This window comes from Cervus elaphus, chromosome 8, assembly GCF_910594005.1.
Source record: "Cervus elaphus chromosome 8, mCerEla1.1, whole genome shotgun sequence".
Taxonomy (NCBI): Eukaryota; Metazoa; Chordata; class Mammalia; order Artiodactyla; family Cervidae; genus Cervus; species Cervus elaphus.
The window spans coordinates 38,001,551-38,019,210 of NC_057822.1; the positions used below are offsets into that span (position 1 = coordinate 38,001,551).

Genomic DNA, 17,660 nt, shown 5'->3' on the forward strand with positions numbered 1-17,660 from the left:
CATGTGAGAGCCACGTGTGCTGATCATTCTTATAATCACCCTTGTTTCTCATATTTGAGGATGAATTGGCAGAAACCGTTTGTCCTGGGTGTCTTTAGCATTGCATTTTTCTTCATAGTCCAGCTGCTTCTAAAACTACATGGCCCCAGCCTCTTGAGCACTCATTACATTCTGAATACAAGCCGTTTAGTCAAGTGGGAGGAAGTCAGAATTTTTACCATCCAGCTTGGGAGATGTGGCCTGTCTGTGTGGGCTGGACTGGTATTATTACTCATATCTGCTTCTGCTTCTGTGTGGGAGGACTGCTGTATTCATCCTGCTAATTAGCCTTGCCTAATGAGCATGTAAACAGCAGATTTCCTTGTTAGGAAATAGCAGCACACTGATACCGCATCCTGCTACGTTGGGATGCATGCATGGGATTCTTTGGGTTGAGTGTTTATGACCACACTTGACAAATGGACCTCAGTTTCTCAACCTGTCATGCTGGGGAAATAACGTTTTTTACAGAAAGAGTGTTCTTTATAAAAATAAGATAAAATGTCTGTAGATCCTTGAGTTGGCTGAAAAGTAGGATGCTATTAATAGTTGGTTGCTGACGTTGCTGTTGTTGGGCTGACATGTCTTTCCAAGGAGAGACCAGGAGCACGTGGTTGTTGAATGGGTGAGGTCCAGTGGAGGGCTCCATAATTATACAGCTGTTTACTTTTTTAAAAAAAAGGTGTGTTGAAATCGAAACAGCTACCCAGTGAATGACCCACACGTGAAGCAGTTTGATATTAGCAATGTTATTGGATGCAGGTCACTGAGTAAGGTGCCCAGAGTGTAAACGGTTTGCCAGAGGCCGCCCAGCACATGTGTGGTTGAACTAGATTTAGAACTCAGTTCTGATTAGCTCCTGATTTCCAGTTTTGTGTAGAAGCAAACCAGACTGCACCCCCACGGTGATTTCACTCAGGTCACTTTGTCAGAGGAAAGTACTCTCCCTCTTTGATCTGTCTGAATGTGTTATTATTTTTTAATTAATTTCAAAACCAGACGAGGCAAGCTAGTAAGAGGTGTTTACTTACAGAGACTAAACTTGGTGTTAGACCCTTGCATAGTGAATTTGAGGACTGTACATCCTAGGGAAAAGAAAAATTCCAAGAGGAGAAAGGTTGGAACATGGAGCACCGAAGGTTGAAGACATAGAGATTGTATAAGAGGGTCAGTAAGACATCATGTGCCTGCTGTCAAGTCCTTGGACTGTAGAGTGGGATCGAGAGAGGACTGTTGAGCATTCAGTACGTTGTGGCAAACCGTTCTGAGAGCCTGAGCAATTTGGAACGTTCCCCACCTTGGGCCAAAGCACTGAGAAATAAAACAGCAAGGTGAGTGTTGGCCGGGAACGACAAAATAAAGAGGCAGGTAGGTCATGAAGGGCCATGAACGTCCTGTGGAGGAATAACAATGCATTCATGCAACAGGCATCTATTTAGTGCTTTGTGTGTGTGTCAGGTATTTCTCTAGTGTACTTGGGATATATGAGTGAACAAAATAAGTGTCAATTACTGCCCTTGAGGAGCTTTCACTTTAATGAGGAGGGAGAAACACTAGACATTAAATAATAATTAATTGAGTGGTACAATAGAGGATGGTAGATGTAAAAGGATGCAGCCATGTGATCACGGTTAATGTAAGCAGTAGTGAGTCATGTTGATAGTACCTACTCTTCTTATGATATGATGAGAATGGCACCTTACCTCTCTGGTTTTTCTCCCCCAAACATATAACCCTAATCTCATCACAAGAAAATGATCAAACAAATCTCAGTTGGACAGCCTGTGAAATACCTGACCAGTACTCCTCAAAACTGTCGAAGTTATCAAAAACAAGTAAAGCCTGAGAAGCTGTCACAGCCATGAGAAGGCTAAAGAGACTTGACAACTAAATGCCATGTGTTATCCTGATTAGGATCCTGGAACAGGAAAAAGATATTAGGGAAAATTGAGGAAATCTGAACAAAATGTGAACTTTAGTTAACAATGATATATTAATATTGGTCCTTGATTGTGATAAATGTACCATATTAATGCAAGATGTTACATGGAGGAAGCTGGGTGTGGGGTATACGGAAACTCATTGTACTGTTTTTGCAATAATTATGTAAATCTCAAACTGTTCTAAAATTTAAAATTTACTAAAAAAAAACCCCACAGAGTAAAGGAGATCAGAAGTCCAGGGTAGAGACACATGTTGTAATCTAAAATAGGGTGGTCAGGGCAGGACTCATTGAGAAGGTGTCATGAACAGTCACTTAAAAAGACAGTTGACCATGTTGGTATGGGGGGGACGGGTCAGCCAGTGCAAAGACCCTGAGGGGAGAAGATGTCTGCAAGTCGGAGAACCAGCAGGGAGGCCTGTGTGTGTGTGTGTTGAAGGGGCGTGGGGCGGGGTTCGGAGAGTATGACATTACAGAGTAAAGGCAATGGAGGCCATCAGGTGAGGACTTTCAGGCTGTTACTGGGAGATAGTGAGGGACAGGGAAGCCTGATGTGCTGCAGTCCATGGGGTCACAAAGAGCTGGACATGACTGAGCGAGTGAACAACAGCAACATTCATATGTTGTGTGCCGGGAACCATGCCATGGCTTGTCCTATTCTCTCAGCTGTTGATATTTTAGGAGAGTTAAAGTTAAATTTGAAGTTAATTTATATTAACTTGCTGATTTTGCAAATGAGAAGGTTGAAATTAGGAAGATGAAGTAATTTACCAGAGTCCCATTGCTGGTAACTGATGCAGCTGCAGTTCCATTCTTTGTACTGAGACCCATAGTTGTCACTCCTGACTTCGGCCTCCTCTCCTCGGGAGGCTGGACTAGATCTTCTAGGCCAGGAATTAGATCTTCTAAACCACAGCCCACTAGAAAAGGTGGCCCTCTGCTTGTTTTTGTTTAAGTCATGTTTAAAACAAACAAACAAACATAAAGTTTACCATTGTAATCATTTTAAGGTCAATAGTATTTATATTCACATTGCTGTGAAACACATCTCCAGAACTTTTCATCTTGCAAATCTAAAACTCTACACCCATTAAACAACAACTGCCTTTTACCTCCTTCCCTAGCCCCTGGTAACCCCCATTCTACCTTTTAATTTCCATGAATATGATACACAGATGACACCACCCTTATGGCAGAAAGTGAAGAGGAACTAAAGAGCCTCTTGATGAAAGTGAAAGAGGAGAGTGAAAAAGTTGGCTTAAAGCTCAACATTCAGAAAACTAAGATCATGGCATCTGGTCCCATCACTTCATGGCAAATAAATGGGGAAGCAATGGAGACAGTGGCTGACTTTATTTTGGGGGGCTCCAAAATCACTGCAGATGGTGACTGCAGCCATGAAACGAAAAGACACTTGCTCCTTGGAAGAAAAGCTATGACCAACCTAGACAGCATATTAAAAAGCAGAGACATTACTTTGGCAACAAAGGTCTGTCTAATCAAACTGCGGTTTTTCCAGTAGTCATGTATAGATATGAGAGTTGGACTATAAAGAAAGCTGAGGAATTGATGCTTTCGAACTGTGGTGTTGGAAAAGACTCTTGAGAGTCCCTTGGACTATAAGGAGATCAAACCAGTCAATCCTAAATGAAATCAATCATCAGTTGGAAGGACTGATGCTGAAGCTGAAACTCCAACACTTTGGCTACCTGATGTGAAGAACTGACTCACTAGAAAAGACCCTGATGCTGGGAAAGATTGAAGGTAGGAGGAGAAAGGGACAACAGATGACCAGATGGTTGGATGGCATCACTGATTCGATGGACATGAATTTTAGCAAGTTCCGGGAGTTGGTGTAGGTCAGGGAAGCCTGTCATGCTGCAGTCCATGGGGTTGCAAAGAGTCGGACATGACTGAGTGACTGAATGACAGCAGCAAAGACACTGAAGGCATTTAGATCAGTGTCTAAACAGTAAGTGCTCCACTAGAATACGGGGCTTCCCTGGTGGATCAGGCAGTAAAGAATTCACCTGCAGTGTGGGAGACCTGGGTTCGATCCCTGGGTCGGGAAGATCCCCTGGAAAAGGAATTGGTAACCCATTCAGTATTCTCGCCTGGGAATTCCCATGGACACAGTAGCCCACTAGGCTACTGGGGTCACAAAGAGTCAGACACAACTGAGTAACACTTTGATTCACTTTGACCACTAGAATAGAAACTCCACAAGGACAGGATTTATGTCTGTCTTGTTTACCGTTGTATCACCAGTGCCTAGAACACAGTAGTTGCTTCAGTAAATATTTATGGAATGAATAAATCATTCCAGCTCTCAAATTCTTTTTAGCTATTTAATTTATACTGTGCAAATGCAGGCAAAAAGCGGTATCTCTCATGCTAATTCATTTATTACACTAAAGAGTAATTGTTTTGGCAGTTGTTAAAGCAGTACCTCTATTATTTATTGCTAGAGATAATCATTATGTGGTGAGAGGGCTGTCAGTCAGAGGGACTATTTCAGGAAAGAGAGTGGGACTTGAGAGGATGGTCACATCCTGGGTCACGTCCAAGTCCCTGCGATGGCCTCCCAAGTGTGGCTTCTTGCCTTCACAGAGGAGAGAATTCAAGAGAGAGCCATTGTAAAGTGAAAGAGGGTTTATTCCGGGAGATACATACTCTACAGACAGAGTGTGAATCATCTCAGAAGTCAAGAGAGGCACCAGGATATGGAGTTGTCAGCTTTTAATAGGGATGGGAAGTTTCAAAGGCTATTGAGTGGGAGGGGTGTTCCGTCTATTTTGGGGGAGGGTGGGAACTTCCAGGGACTGGGCTACTGTCCACTTTCTGACCCTCATGGTTGGCCTTGGACCTGTCATGGTGCTTGTAGGTGTGTCACTGAGCGTGCTGGTACAAGTGGGAGCTTCCCAGGTGGCACAGTGGTAGAGAATCTGCCTGCCAATGCAGGAGATGCAGGTTCCACCCCTGGGTCAGGAAGTTCCCCTGGAGGGTGTAATGGCAACCCACTCTAGTATTCATGCCTGAAAAACGCCATGGACAGAGGAGCCTGGCGGGCTATAGTCCGTGGGGTCACAAAGAGCAGGACACGACTGAGCACACACGTCTTTGTTGTCATCATTATCCTGTTACAGTGAGCGTATACTGAGGCTCAAGGTCTAGTGGCCGTTGACAAGGTCTGCCATCTTGGACCTAATTGGTTCCAATCAGTGGTTCTCAGGCTATGTCATTCTTTTAAAGGCTGTGCCCTGCTCCTTTCCTGTCTGAATACTGACAACAAAAGAAAAAGAGGAAAAGAAAATAATGTCACAATTCTAAAGTTAGCCATTCAAAAATAATTTTATTTATGTATTATTATTTAATTATTTAAAAGGGCTTCCCTTGTAACTCGGTTGGTTAAGAACCTGCCTGCAATGCAGGAGACCCCGGTTTGATTCCTGAGCCAGGAAGATCTGCTGGAGAAGGGATAGGCTACCCACTCCAGTATTCTTGGGCTTCCCTGGTGACTCAGCTGGTAAAGAATCCGTCTGCAGTGTGGGAGACCTGGGTGGAAAGATCCGCTGGAGAAGGGATAGGCTACCCACTCCAGTATTCTGGCCGGGAGAATTCAGGGTCTCAAAGAGTTGGACACGACTGTTTCTAATCCGTGTGTCATGTCCTCAGGCTATGTCATTATTTTAAATGTTGTGCCCTGCTCCTTTCTTGTCTGAGTACTGACAACAAAAGAAAAAGAGGGAAAGAAAACTGTGTCCTGATTCTAAAGATTGCCACTCAAAAATAATTTTATTTATTTATTATTTTTTAATTATTCATTCATTTATTCAACAATTTGTTGAGCCTCGACTGTGTTTAGGGGGCCCATAGGTGAACAAAATTGCTGTCTGAGGGGATATTGACATCGAAACTAGTAATTATGGATGTCATGTGTATAACTTACAGAAATGCTGATGCTCTTCTGGACCAAGGCCCTTGTATCCTTAAACAAGGACATTTAACCTAGTCTGGGACACCAAAGAATGCTACGCTAAGGAAGTGATGAGTCCTAATGATTGTTTGCAGTGTGGCAAAATACTCTGAAATTTAGTGTCTTAAAAGAATTTATTTTCTCTCACGGGTCTGGGATAACTAGACTCAGCTGGAAAATTCTCTCTTGGGATCGTGATACTGATTGGGGCTAGAATCATCGGAGAGCTCAATTAGGTTGCCATTCAAGATAACTTCTTCCCCCATGTGTCTGGAGCCTCTGTGCTCTAACACTTGGCCTCTCCCTGCAGCGGAGTAGCCTGGACTTTCTGTTTAACTGGCTTCGAGCTCCAAGAAATAGGAAGAGGAAGCTGCCAGGCCCATTCAGGGCTGCACTTCCAATGGGCCCAGTACCATTTCTGCCACATACTAGTGATCAAAACATCACAAGCCTTGCCTACATTCTCGGGAGAGGAGAAGTAAACACTCTTTCTGATGGGGAAGTAGCAAGTTCTCATTGCAGAAAAGCACGTGGGATAGGAACTGTTGTTGTGGCCCTCTTTAGAGAGTGCAGTTCTGTCACTTGCTGTTAGGTTGGACCCTCAAAGATGATTAGGCATTGATGTGATGGGCAGAAGAGTCCAGGAGGGCATAACTCCTCTGGCAATGGGGTCAGCCCGAGTACAGGCCTGGAGATCCAAAAAATAAACCTTGGAGGAGGAACTAAAAGGCTTGTGTGACTTAAGTGGAGGAATGAGGAGAGGAAGTGTGGCCTGGAAATCCCGGGGTACACAGTGAAGAGTACGATAATGCATGTTTACATCAGAAAACAAAGAAAATAGCTGTGTAGGTTCCAGACAGAAGCAGTGGAGAGCACCAAAAATGAAATTCCTAGACTAGGAAGAACAGATTAGTCCAGAGGACTTGGGTTGGAGTAGGGGTGGGTCAGGGAAATCTTACCCCAAATTACATAGCTAGAGTGAGATAGAATTAGGATTCGGAGCTAGATCTGACTCTGGATCTGCTAGCTTGCTTGCTATACTCCACTGTATTGCTCACCCCACTGCCTATGAAAAGTCATTTTATATAATGAACTTCAAAATCCCTTGCTAACCAAAAGATGATTTGCTCTTCCTAATTTCTTCTGAACTATCCTTGCAAATACCATCTAAGTTTTCTAGGCTCAACTCAAAGGGCATGTTCTTAATCTCTCCCTCACCCTTGCTGTCAAATCTTTTCCATTCTCTATCAAGGAAGTGTTTTGGACTTATTTTCTTAGGCTTATCGTGATAGACCATGAGTCTCTCTAGGGCCAGAGTGTATTTGATTCATCTTTCCATTGTCAGCATCTTTTGTCTGTCGTGACCTTAATGAATCATGACTGGATGGGTAGATGAGTGGTTTCTAGAATCCCTGGGTAAACAGCACTGAAGTGGTTCTCAAATTGAGTTGTTACTGCCCTTAATGAGGGTTAAATAAGGCATTGCATTCGAAGTATCTTTGGGACCTTTCAGTCTCTCTGGGCCTCAGTGTCCCTTTCTGTGGACGATTGGGGTTGCAAGGATGATCTCAAAGGCCCCTACCTTGGCTACGAGTTTACAAATTTAAAATGCATTGGGATGAAGTGTTCCACAAACCAGCAGAGCTGGCCAGCAGTGGTTATATGTTCCATAAAAGCATCTATTTCTGCTTTATTGACTATGCCAAAGCCTTTGACTGTGTGGATCACAATAAACTGTGGAAAATTCTGAAAGAGATGGGAGTACTAGACAACCTGACCTGCCTCTTGAGACACCTGTATGCAGATCAGGAAGCAACAGTTAGAACTGGACATGGAACAACAGATTGGTTCCAAATAGGAAAAGAAGTGTGTCAAGGCTGTATATTGTCACCCTGCTTATTTAACTTATATGCAGAGTACATCATGAGAAACGCTGGGCTGGATGAAGCACAAGCTGGAATCAAGATTGCTGGGAGACATATCAATAACCTCAGATATGCAGATGACACCACCCTTATGGCAGAAAGTGAAGAAGAACTAAAAAGCCTCTTGATGAAAGTGAAAGAGGAACGTGAAAAAGTTGGCTTAAAGCTCAGCATTCAGAAAACTAAGATCATGGCATCTGGTCCTATCACTTCATGGCAAATAAATGGGGAAAAAGTGGAAACAGTGTCAGACTTTATTTTTCTGGGCTCCAAAATCACTGCAGATGGTGACTGCAGCCATGAAATGAAAAAACACTTACTACTTGGAAGGAAAGTTATGACCAACCTTGACAGCATATTAAAAAGTGGAGACATTACTTTGCCAACAAAGGTCCGACTAGTCAAGGCTATGGTTTTTCCAGTGGTCATGTATGGATGTGAGAGTTGGACTGTGAAGAAAGCTGAGCACAGAATTGATGCTTTTGAACTGTGGTGTTGGAAAAGACTCTTGAGAGTCCCTTGGACTGCAAGGAGATCCAACCAGTCCATCCGAAAGGAGATCAGTCCTGGGTGTTCATTGGAAGGACTGATGTTGAAGCTGAAACTCCAATACTTTGGCCACCTGATGCGAAGAGCTGACTCATTGGAAAAGACCCTGATGCTGGGAGGGATTGAGGGCAGGAGGAGAAGGGGACGACAGAGGATGAGATGGTTGGATGGCATCACCAACTCAATGGACATGAGTTTGGGTAAACTCCGAGAGTTGGTGATGGACAGGGAGGCCTGGTGTGCTGTGGTCCATGGGGTCGCAAAGAGTCAGACATGACTGAGCAACTGAACTGAACTGAACTGAACCAGCTTGCAAATGCCAAAGCAGGGAACACAATAAATATATTCCTAGACATTTTGATTTTTTTTAAAAAAGTCAATTTGAAGGTATTTATGCTTTCTAGCATATATAAAGACTGAATTTTCAGCACTGGGTAAGGAAAGGAATATTCAAAATAGAATCTTAGGTGACTAGCTTTGTGCTGTGCACCTTAGTGTCTCTTCTGTAAAGTGGGAAACATACTTTATGATGTTCATTTAGAATTTTAGTCAATAAAGAACTAAAATTTTTAAGATTCATTTTATATTTTTTTCTTAGCCTCTGGTGTACAAGATGAAACTGAAAATTACAAGTTCCAAAATTACAGAAGTAGTAAAACTCTGCTATAAAATTCAGGAGACTCAGGCTTAGCACAGATACAGCAAACAAAACCCTGTTTGCAACTTGGAAAATGTTATAACTGATTTTCAGTCAGTTCCTTGCCAACATAATAAACATCAAAATCTAAAAAGTAGATAGATTCACAGTTGTTATCAGTTTACAAGAGGTTAGCCACCAAGTTCCTGTAACCTGGACACCTTGATACATTTAAAATAAAAGGCTATATATACTAGCTTAACACATTAAGCAATATAGATTAGTGCTGTTGATTTAAATACAATGACTTCATGGCCTAAGTGCTAAAAATGATTTTAATGTACCACAGAAATTGTGCAATTTTAGAGAAAACACATTTATGTACCTTTATAGCCGCTTGCAAAGGTATTGCTAATTGCCTGGTTTTATTTACTTGTAAGTAGTTAAGGAAGGCAGAGCTTACCTAGTTGTTTTGTTTGTCTGTTCGTTTTTTGGTCAAGATAAAAAGGTGTATGTTGAGCGTGCGAAATGTGGCTAGTGTGACTGAAGAACTTTATTTGATTTTTAATAAAGTTAAATTTAAATAGCCATGTATGACTAGTGTCCTCCATATTGGACAGCATTAGTGTTCCCATTTGGCCTGTCCTTGAGGATCTAGGTATCTCAGAGAGTGTTAGAATTCCTTCCGCCCAGCCCCAAGGCTGAACCTACACATAGTGAAAGTGAAGTCGCTCAATCGGGTCCGACTCTTTGCGACCCCATGGACTGTAGCCCACCAGGCTTCTCCATCCATGGAATTTTCCAGGCATGAGTACTGGAGTGGGTTGCCATTTCCTTCTCCAGGGGATCTTCCCTACCCAGGGATTGAATCCAGGTCTCCCGCATTGCAGGCAGATGCTTTACCATCTGAGCCACCAGGGAATCTCCCGAACCTACACATAGGCAATCCTCAAAGCCTCAGGGAGTTTGAACACTGAAACCTTTTTGCAAGCTGACTGGAAAAATTTTCTGGAGTCATCTTCAGGCATTACGTCATCCAAACCTAGGAAGCATAGCACAGTAACATTCAGAGGAAGAAGGGCCATTCTTCCTCTGCTTCCCCTTTGCTCCTTTGAGCTGAACAAACCATCAGTGCTTTCAAAGTTTGTGAAAAGACTCATGCAATTATGACTTTCAGACTGATTATGATATAGGTCCAGTCACAGAATTCCTAGTCTCTGTTGCTTACTGTTTTAGTTCAGTATCAACAGAGATTTGCCAGGGCAGTCTTTTCACACCCGCTATAAAAGGCCTCTCTGTGTGAGTAAAAGCTCTTGACTTTAATTCCACTCATCAGGAGTCCCACGCTGCTCCGTGTAAGTTTTAACACAAAGTAGAGATGTGTACTCTTAACAGTAGAACTTCTGGGTGTTGTCCACGTTTGGACATGACTGCCATGGAAGAGATGTCAAGATGAGGATGTAATTGGGCAGATTCGTATGTGTAGAATACAATGAACCATGTGCCAATGTTGTTCTGTTTATTTTCTTTCAGGAAATCAAAGATGGTCGTGATGTTGCTTTGACAAACACTTCCTGTTGTCTTGACAGTGGTATCCCCGAAGAGTATTCGCAAAGGAATATTTGTCTCCCAGTACCTTTGTTGATGACTGTTATCATCTAGAAAATGCTTTTCATGTTCGGGAAATCAGCCACCCTTGTGCTTGACCTGCTCCGGGCAGCTGAATGAAAGTTCCTTCCAGTTGCTTCCAGAACTCTCTTGCCCAAAACACTTCTCCTTGTTGGGTGAATGTTCATGAAGCCCTTTCCTGAACCAGTGTAGGAGGCTTTGGCCCCTTGGAGCGTATGACATGGAAGCTTTGGAAGTGGATGATATTAGCCCAGCCTTGGAAGTGACCGAGGATTTCTTTAATACTTTTGACAATAAGCTTGAAAAGGCTGTGCAGCAAGCAGAGGTTTATGGGATCCAAGAAGTCCCTGAACTGGTGGGGCGGGAGGTCCTCGGTAACATAGACAATGGTGCTATCAGAAATGTCACCTCCTTGGGCCAGGGGGGTGTGATCTGGGACCATTGTAAGACCAGGCTCTTAGACACCAAAGTTCCAAATGTCTTCCCTGCCAAAGAACAGTTTATGGTCCAGAAGGGGACAACCCCAGATAATCTGTCCTGGATGGAGCAAAAGGAAGCATCCACCTTTAATTTTTTCAACATCTGTCAGCGTCGAAGAGACAGGCCTCGTTCTGTGAATGACTTATTGGATGAGACCTCGACTTTTAAGCCTGGGCATGCTCGATCAAGGTCAGATATTACCCAGGTGGACTGGAGGGTGGTTCTCAAAACCATGCCTCTGCAGCAAGAAGTATCTCTTCAGGGCCCTCACTTCGCCAGGCCTTCTTTTCTGTTGGCCTCTTCAAACAAGGTAGAAGATGCTCAAGGAAATACAGGTATGTCTTCACAGCTGACTGCTATTGAACAGTGGTTGATGTTGCTTTGCCCCTCTTGCATCTACCTCATGAAAGTCTGCCTCTCCACTGTCCATGTCTGTCTTTGCCTACTTAATCCTCTTCTTCCATTTACTTTCACACTTACCTTATCTGAAGTCTCCAGTCTTATTGTCCTAGGAGCTACGGAGTGAAAGGATAACTGTGGTTAATTCTCTTTCCTAATCTTGTTTGTTAGAATCAGAATATTCCCATAATTAATGCAGTCCTTTCCTTTGGCATTGCATGATACCACTTATTCACATCAGTAGATGTTTATCAGACCACACATTCGCCACAGTCTTGTACTATGAAGGCTTAAAAGATGTATGAAGACACAGTCCCTGCCCTAAAGAACTTCTCCTTAGGCTGAGGGGGTCAGACATTCCCAAAGACTCAGGAAGACACCCAGTGATGAGAGAAAGATGCTCCACTGAAACACCTGGAAGGGAATTTGGTTTAACTTTATGTTGGGATTTTTTTTTTAATGAGTGAATGACACTGATTGTAGGAAGATAGAGGAAGGAGAGGACGCTTTGGGCTGGACTTGTCAGAAAAGGATAGTGAGACGTCGTGGAACGTGAGCTGGACCTTGAAGGACACTGCGTTGCAGAAAGAGAGTTGCGGTGGGAGGACTCTCGGTCAGGGTTATGGTGTGGACAGAGGGACAGACAGAGGAGTGTGGGCTGACCCTCGAGGAGATCAAAGGATCTCATGATGATCGTGCGAGGGACAGTGTGAAAAGGTTGCTTAGGACCTCATGGTGTAGGCCCCAAGCTTCTTTTTCTCTTGTTTTTTATGCATACACACGTGCACTTGGATACGTACTCATGTACTCACACGTGAACTTCCTCTTCTGTGAGACACGACAAACCATCTCTCTGTTTCAGCATTTTTCTTGATGATAACCTCATTTATACAAGCCTTATACATGTATACATTTATACAGTAATCACTTATTACTAACGATCCTTCAACTGCCTTGCATAACCTTTTAATCTGGATGCATGAGTGCATGCTGAGTCTCTTCAGTCGTGTCCTCCTCTTTGTGACCCCATGGGCTGTAGCCCTCCAGGCTCCCCGTCCACGGGATTCTCCAGGCAAGAACACTGGAGCAAGTTGCCCTGCCCTCCCCCAGGGGATCTTCCTGACCCAGGGATGAAACCCACATCTCTTATGTCTCCTGCACTGGCTATGGGTTCTTTACCACGAGCACCACCTTGGAAGCCCCAGTTTAGATGGCTTCTGCTCAATTAACTGGGGAGACTTTTTTTTGCACTTTGTTTCTGTTTTAGCGTTACACGTATTTATTTAAGAATGAGAGTTTTGCCTTAGGCTCAAGTACAAGTGGCTTCCCAGGTGGCTCAGTGGTAAAGGATCCACCTGCCAATGCAGAAGATGCGGGTTCTATCCCTGGGTCAGGACGATCCCCTGGAGGAGGAAATGGCAACCCACTTCAGTATTCTTGCCTGGAAAATTCCATGGACTGAAGAGCCTCGAGGGCTGTGGTCTATGGGGTCGCAAAAGAGTTGGACATGGCTGAGCAACTGGACACACACCCATGCTGTGTAAACAGTTGTGCTCATTGACTGGTAGGCAAGCTCAGTTCTTGTTTAGTTTCTTGGAGTTAACGTAGATTTTTTTAAAAATCACTAAACCCCTGTCAGCATTCTAAATCCCTGGCATAACCCAAATTAGGATGTTGTATCTACAGTTTTATTTTTCCTATCTTGTCTAGATTGTAAATGCAAAAACTGGCCTTCCTCAAGTTCTCTAAAGGAACCTAAACAGAGAACCTTCGTTAGCTGCTCCCTTGAGGATATGATGGACCATGATATTTACTTTTTAATTCTCAATTTTAAAAAATTTGAGTATTATGTGGAAATATAAGAACTGAATGGTATTTTGAAAAGCAAACTGTAACAAATGGCCTTTGCAGGTATTGATGTTATATCACCTGACCAGCTTTTGGGTATCCATGGAATACACGGTCTATCAGGAATTAATAAAGTTGGGAAATGATCTGCCAGATTTCTGACATCTTTTCTGTCTGGCCTGCTGTGGAGGACCGGAGATATAAATCTTGTTTGTGTTGCTCACTCGGTTGCGGGCAGGGGGAAGCAGGGCCCACTGGCCGCCCATTCTTGGGCTGGTGGGGAGGCTGTGTGGAGAGGAGTTAGATTCATGGCCTGTCACCCACTCTCCCAGCTGTAATTCTCACTGCGTTTGGGGGTGGGTGGGGGTGTGTCAGCACCCAGTTACGTCCTTGTCAAAATCAGCCAAGATCTTTGAGTGAACTTCACTTTAAAATCTTGGAAAGTAACCACCCACACTGCAGCCAGGCTCATTGTTCCTCTTGAAGGAGTATGCCCAAAGCCAAGGAAGGTACTGTGGTGTCTTGGCCAGAGCTGGAACTGAGGACCCAGGAGGTTTGGGGTGAGGCTAATCCTCATTCTTAAGCCTCAGACTTACACATCCCACTGCCTGGGGCATCTCTGCTGGAGTGTCCCACAGGCACTTGAAGTTCAGTGTCCAGAAAAGAGCCCATCATCCTCACATCCTCTGCTTCAGCTAACAGGGTAACGAGAGGCTGAGGACTCCGCAGAAGAAACAAACGTGAGTGAGGGGGGTTTCCATTGAGGAGGGCAGCTTGGCTTTGTGTTCAGCCCTTGTCTTTGTGTGTCTCCCTTACTTATGGGCTGTATTACTTTGTAGTCTTCTCCAGTTGATTTTTTACTCTTTTCTGGATCCTTCTCTGAGCTCATTTGAGTAGCTTAGAGACTTTCCAGGAGTGGGTTTCTCCTCAGCTGCCCCTTCCTCCTTTTTTGCCCACCCCCATCCCTTCTTTTGCCTTCATAACAATACACCTGAGGGTCGTCTTTATTAGGTAGGGCCTCGTGTCTTCCGCCTCATTTGGCAGTGACTAGCTGGGCTTTTGAGCCTTACTGAAGATAAACATTGCTCTGGGTATAAAGCAACTCAGATTTTGGCATATTGAGGGCAGTGGGTAGCTGAGGTATAGTAAGAGCTATTTGACTAATGGGCAAGCCTGTCTGAAGAAGGCCTTCTGGTCTGACAAGGTAGCGAGCGTATTAAAAAAATGACTCCATGTCTAGACTGTTAAGAGTTTCAATCCTTGTTTCAGTGTTTACTTGATGTGTAACATAGGGCAAGTTTCTTAACCTCTCTGAGCCTTTATTTTTTTGGCCATAAAGCATGGGATAATAGTATTTACCTCAGTATCTCATGAGCATTAAAGGGGCTGAAAGATCTAAAGTGCTTCTCAGAACTGTGTTTGGCACATGGTAAATACTTAAGTCTTCCCTGATGGCTCAGACAGTAAAGAATCTGCCTCCAATGCAGGAGGCCTGGGCTTGATCCCTAGGTCTGAAAGATCCCCTGGAGAAGGTAACGGCAACCCACTACAGTATTCTTGCCTGGGAAGTCACATGGACAGAGGAGCCTAGTGGGCTAGAGTCCATGGGGTCGCAAAGAGTCGGACACGAGAGAGCAACTAACACTTTGACTTTCAAACACTAAATAAATGTCTTAAACATTTAGTAATATTATTACTATTATAATTGAATTTGAAACTCATCCGTGAGAATCAAAGTGATCCTACCAGTCACTCCTGGTTTTTCCTGGCATAGTCAATTTCATAAAATGGCCTCACAATAAATATTTCTTCAGTTGGCCTTCCTGCATTGTACTTTCTCATAGCTATTCACTGGTTCCTTAATGAGATATAGACCATTCCTTGTCTCATACTGACTTGTCATCAACAGTTTACCGTCTTCCACACCAGAGTTTTTGGTCATCGAGGAAGGGATTGTCTCCCGTGCATTGTTTTATCCTCAGTACCTAATATAGGGCTCTAAACATAATACATACTCAAAACAATTTTTTACATGTGAGATGAACATAATTCTGATAGAAATAAAGCTGATAAATTAAGAACATCAACTTCTTTAGCTGGTTTATGCCTTTCGAGAAAAAGGACCACTCCACCGTCTTTTCCGAGGGCCTCGCCCCATCATCTCATAGCATCTCATACCTTGCATGTCTTTTCTGTGAAGTTCTTTAGCAGCAGTGAAAAATGAAGATTTGCTTTCATCTCAAAGGCTGCCGGGTACTCTCCTTGTGATAAGAGAGAATCAAACAGATATGGCTTAGAAAATAGCCCCTCGTGTTGGAAGAACGGTGTCCTGGCCTTGGAGGAGTCTCTGGATACCATCTCAGACTCTAGGGTCACACGGGCACGGTTAGGACTGCCCTTTGTAGAAGAATCTTCTGACTGCTGTTCGGTGAGCACAGAGCCTGGGGAGATGGCTGTGGTCTGCCCTTTATTCTTTCTGCAGTTGGCAGTCCTGGGAGGTAATTTTTTGCATCACTCTTCAACTTTTGCCTGTTCCCGCATGTTTCTTTATAGAAGACTATTGCTTTGGGTTTGAAGATCACTTCTCTACTAGGTTTTTGGTATATATGAGAGCAATATACATCAAACAGATCAATAGCCTCCTTGTCACTGTCAAAGCCAACATTCAAGCACCTGGTGTGTTATCCTCAGGGTAAGTGAGAGAGCCCAGGTGGAGAGAGAAGGGAAAAAATAATAATAATACTTTGTTCACTGACTGTTTTAAGTGCTTTGCAGATAGTAGCTTATTTAATTCATTTTTACTGACCCCATTTTAAGGATGAGGAAACTGAGGCACAGGGAGCTTTAGTAACTAGTAGGCACAGTCCCCCTACTAGTAATAAGTGGATCCTCAAGTTGAACCTGGCACTCCTTCTTCAGAGTTCCTGCTCTTAAACATGAAGCTAGACCTGAACCCCTACTTTGGAAGCCAGTAGTTCTGTCTCCAGAACTCTGCAGTCTGGAAGCTGTGTTGGCAATCAGTCCCTGTTGGGGTAAAGGGTAGGAAGTGGTATGGAAGAAACAGACCTGGATAATGTTCATCAACTAAAATTAATCCCTTGGGGAATCACTGGTTAGGAAAAATTGAGACGCACCAAAGCAGTCTAGCTAAGCAAGGTTTGTTTCCTGCTTTAGCACATTTACTACACAGACAGTTGCGGAGCTGGTCACAGTCCTTTAGGGGACCAGTGAGTCTGCAGAAGGAAGACTGCAGCTTTGCTCTTCACAGTCTTGAATGTTAGCCCTGCAGAAAAGCATGAGGGAACCGAACCCCTGGTTTGTGACCATGGAAAGAAGGCTCAGAGTTCTGCCCCATCCCCTGCTGCCTTTCTCAGTCTGACTCTGAAGCCGGTGAATGCATTCTCGAGATTCCATTGCCTCAGGCAGAGGCAAACCTTAGATAGACTCTGCTAAGTGCTAAGTGAACAAAGGGTCCTGCCAGTGGGCCCTACAAGGTGGGTGGAGTATAGCTTGAATCCAACCTAGTTAAGACTGTCTGCATTACCTGAGGATGGAATTATCATGTCCAAAGGGTGAGGTCATAGACTGATGGGTAGGAATAGATCTAGGGAGACAGCAACAGTTCTTTTTCATCCCCCAGCTTTACCGAAGTATAATTGACAAAATTATAAGATATTTTAGGTGTCCGTCATGATTCGATACACGTATACACTACAGAAGCATGTATCCATCCGTTAAGTGACACATCCGTCACCTCACATCACAGGCAGTTATTTCTAAAGAACCTCAGGGTAGGTGAAAGTGAAAGTGTTAGTCATTCAGTCGAGTCCAACTCTTTGGGACCCCACGGACTGTACCTGCCAGGCCTCTCTGTCCATGGAATTTCCCAGGCAAGAATACTGGAGTGGGTTGCCATTCCCTTCTCCAGGGATCTTCCCAACCCAGGGATCGAACCCAGGTCTCCTGCATTGCAGGCACATTCTTTACCACTGAGCCACCTCAGAGTAGCTGGTGGAGACCAGAGCTTCCCCAGGGCCAACTCCTCTCCTCCTGCCATCCCAGGGTCTGTGTTGCCCGGGGCAGCTGTAGCAAGGTGTGACTGGGAGCCAGTCCTGAGTGGCGGCCCTGCTCCCAGCACCAGAATGGCTCCTTTTTAGTCCTAGCACTATAGTAATCTTCATTCTATACAGACATGCTCCCAACTAGTATCTGCTTTAACCTGTTACCCCTTTGCAC

General features: G+C 44.0%; 1 protein-coding gene across 1 annotated transcript in view; it reads left to right on the forward strand.

Moving 5' to 3' along the window:
- Positions 1–17,660, forward strand: part of PLEKHM3 (pleckstrin homology domain containing M3) — a 203,804-nt gene that overhangs the window by 15,744 nt on the left and 170,400 nt on the right. The window contains exon 2 of the mRNA XM_043910230.1: positions 10,602–11,512. Within this exon, the coding sequence (XP_043766165.1) occupies positions 10,918–11,512 (595 nt within the window). The 5' untranslated portion in view covers positions 10,602–10,917. The remainder of the gene's footprint in view (positions 1–10,601; positions 11,513–17,660) is intronic.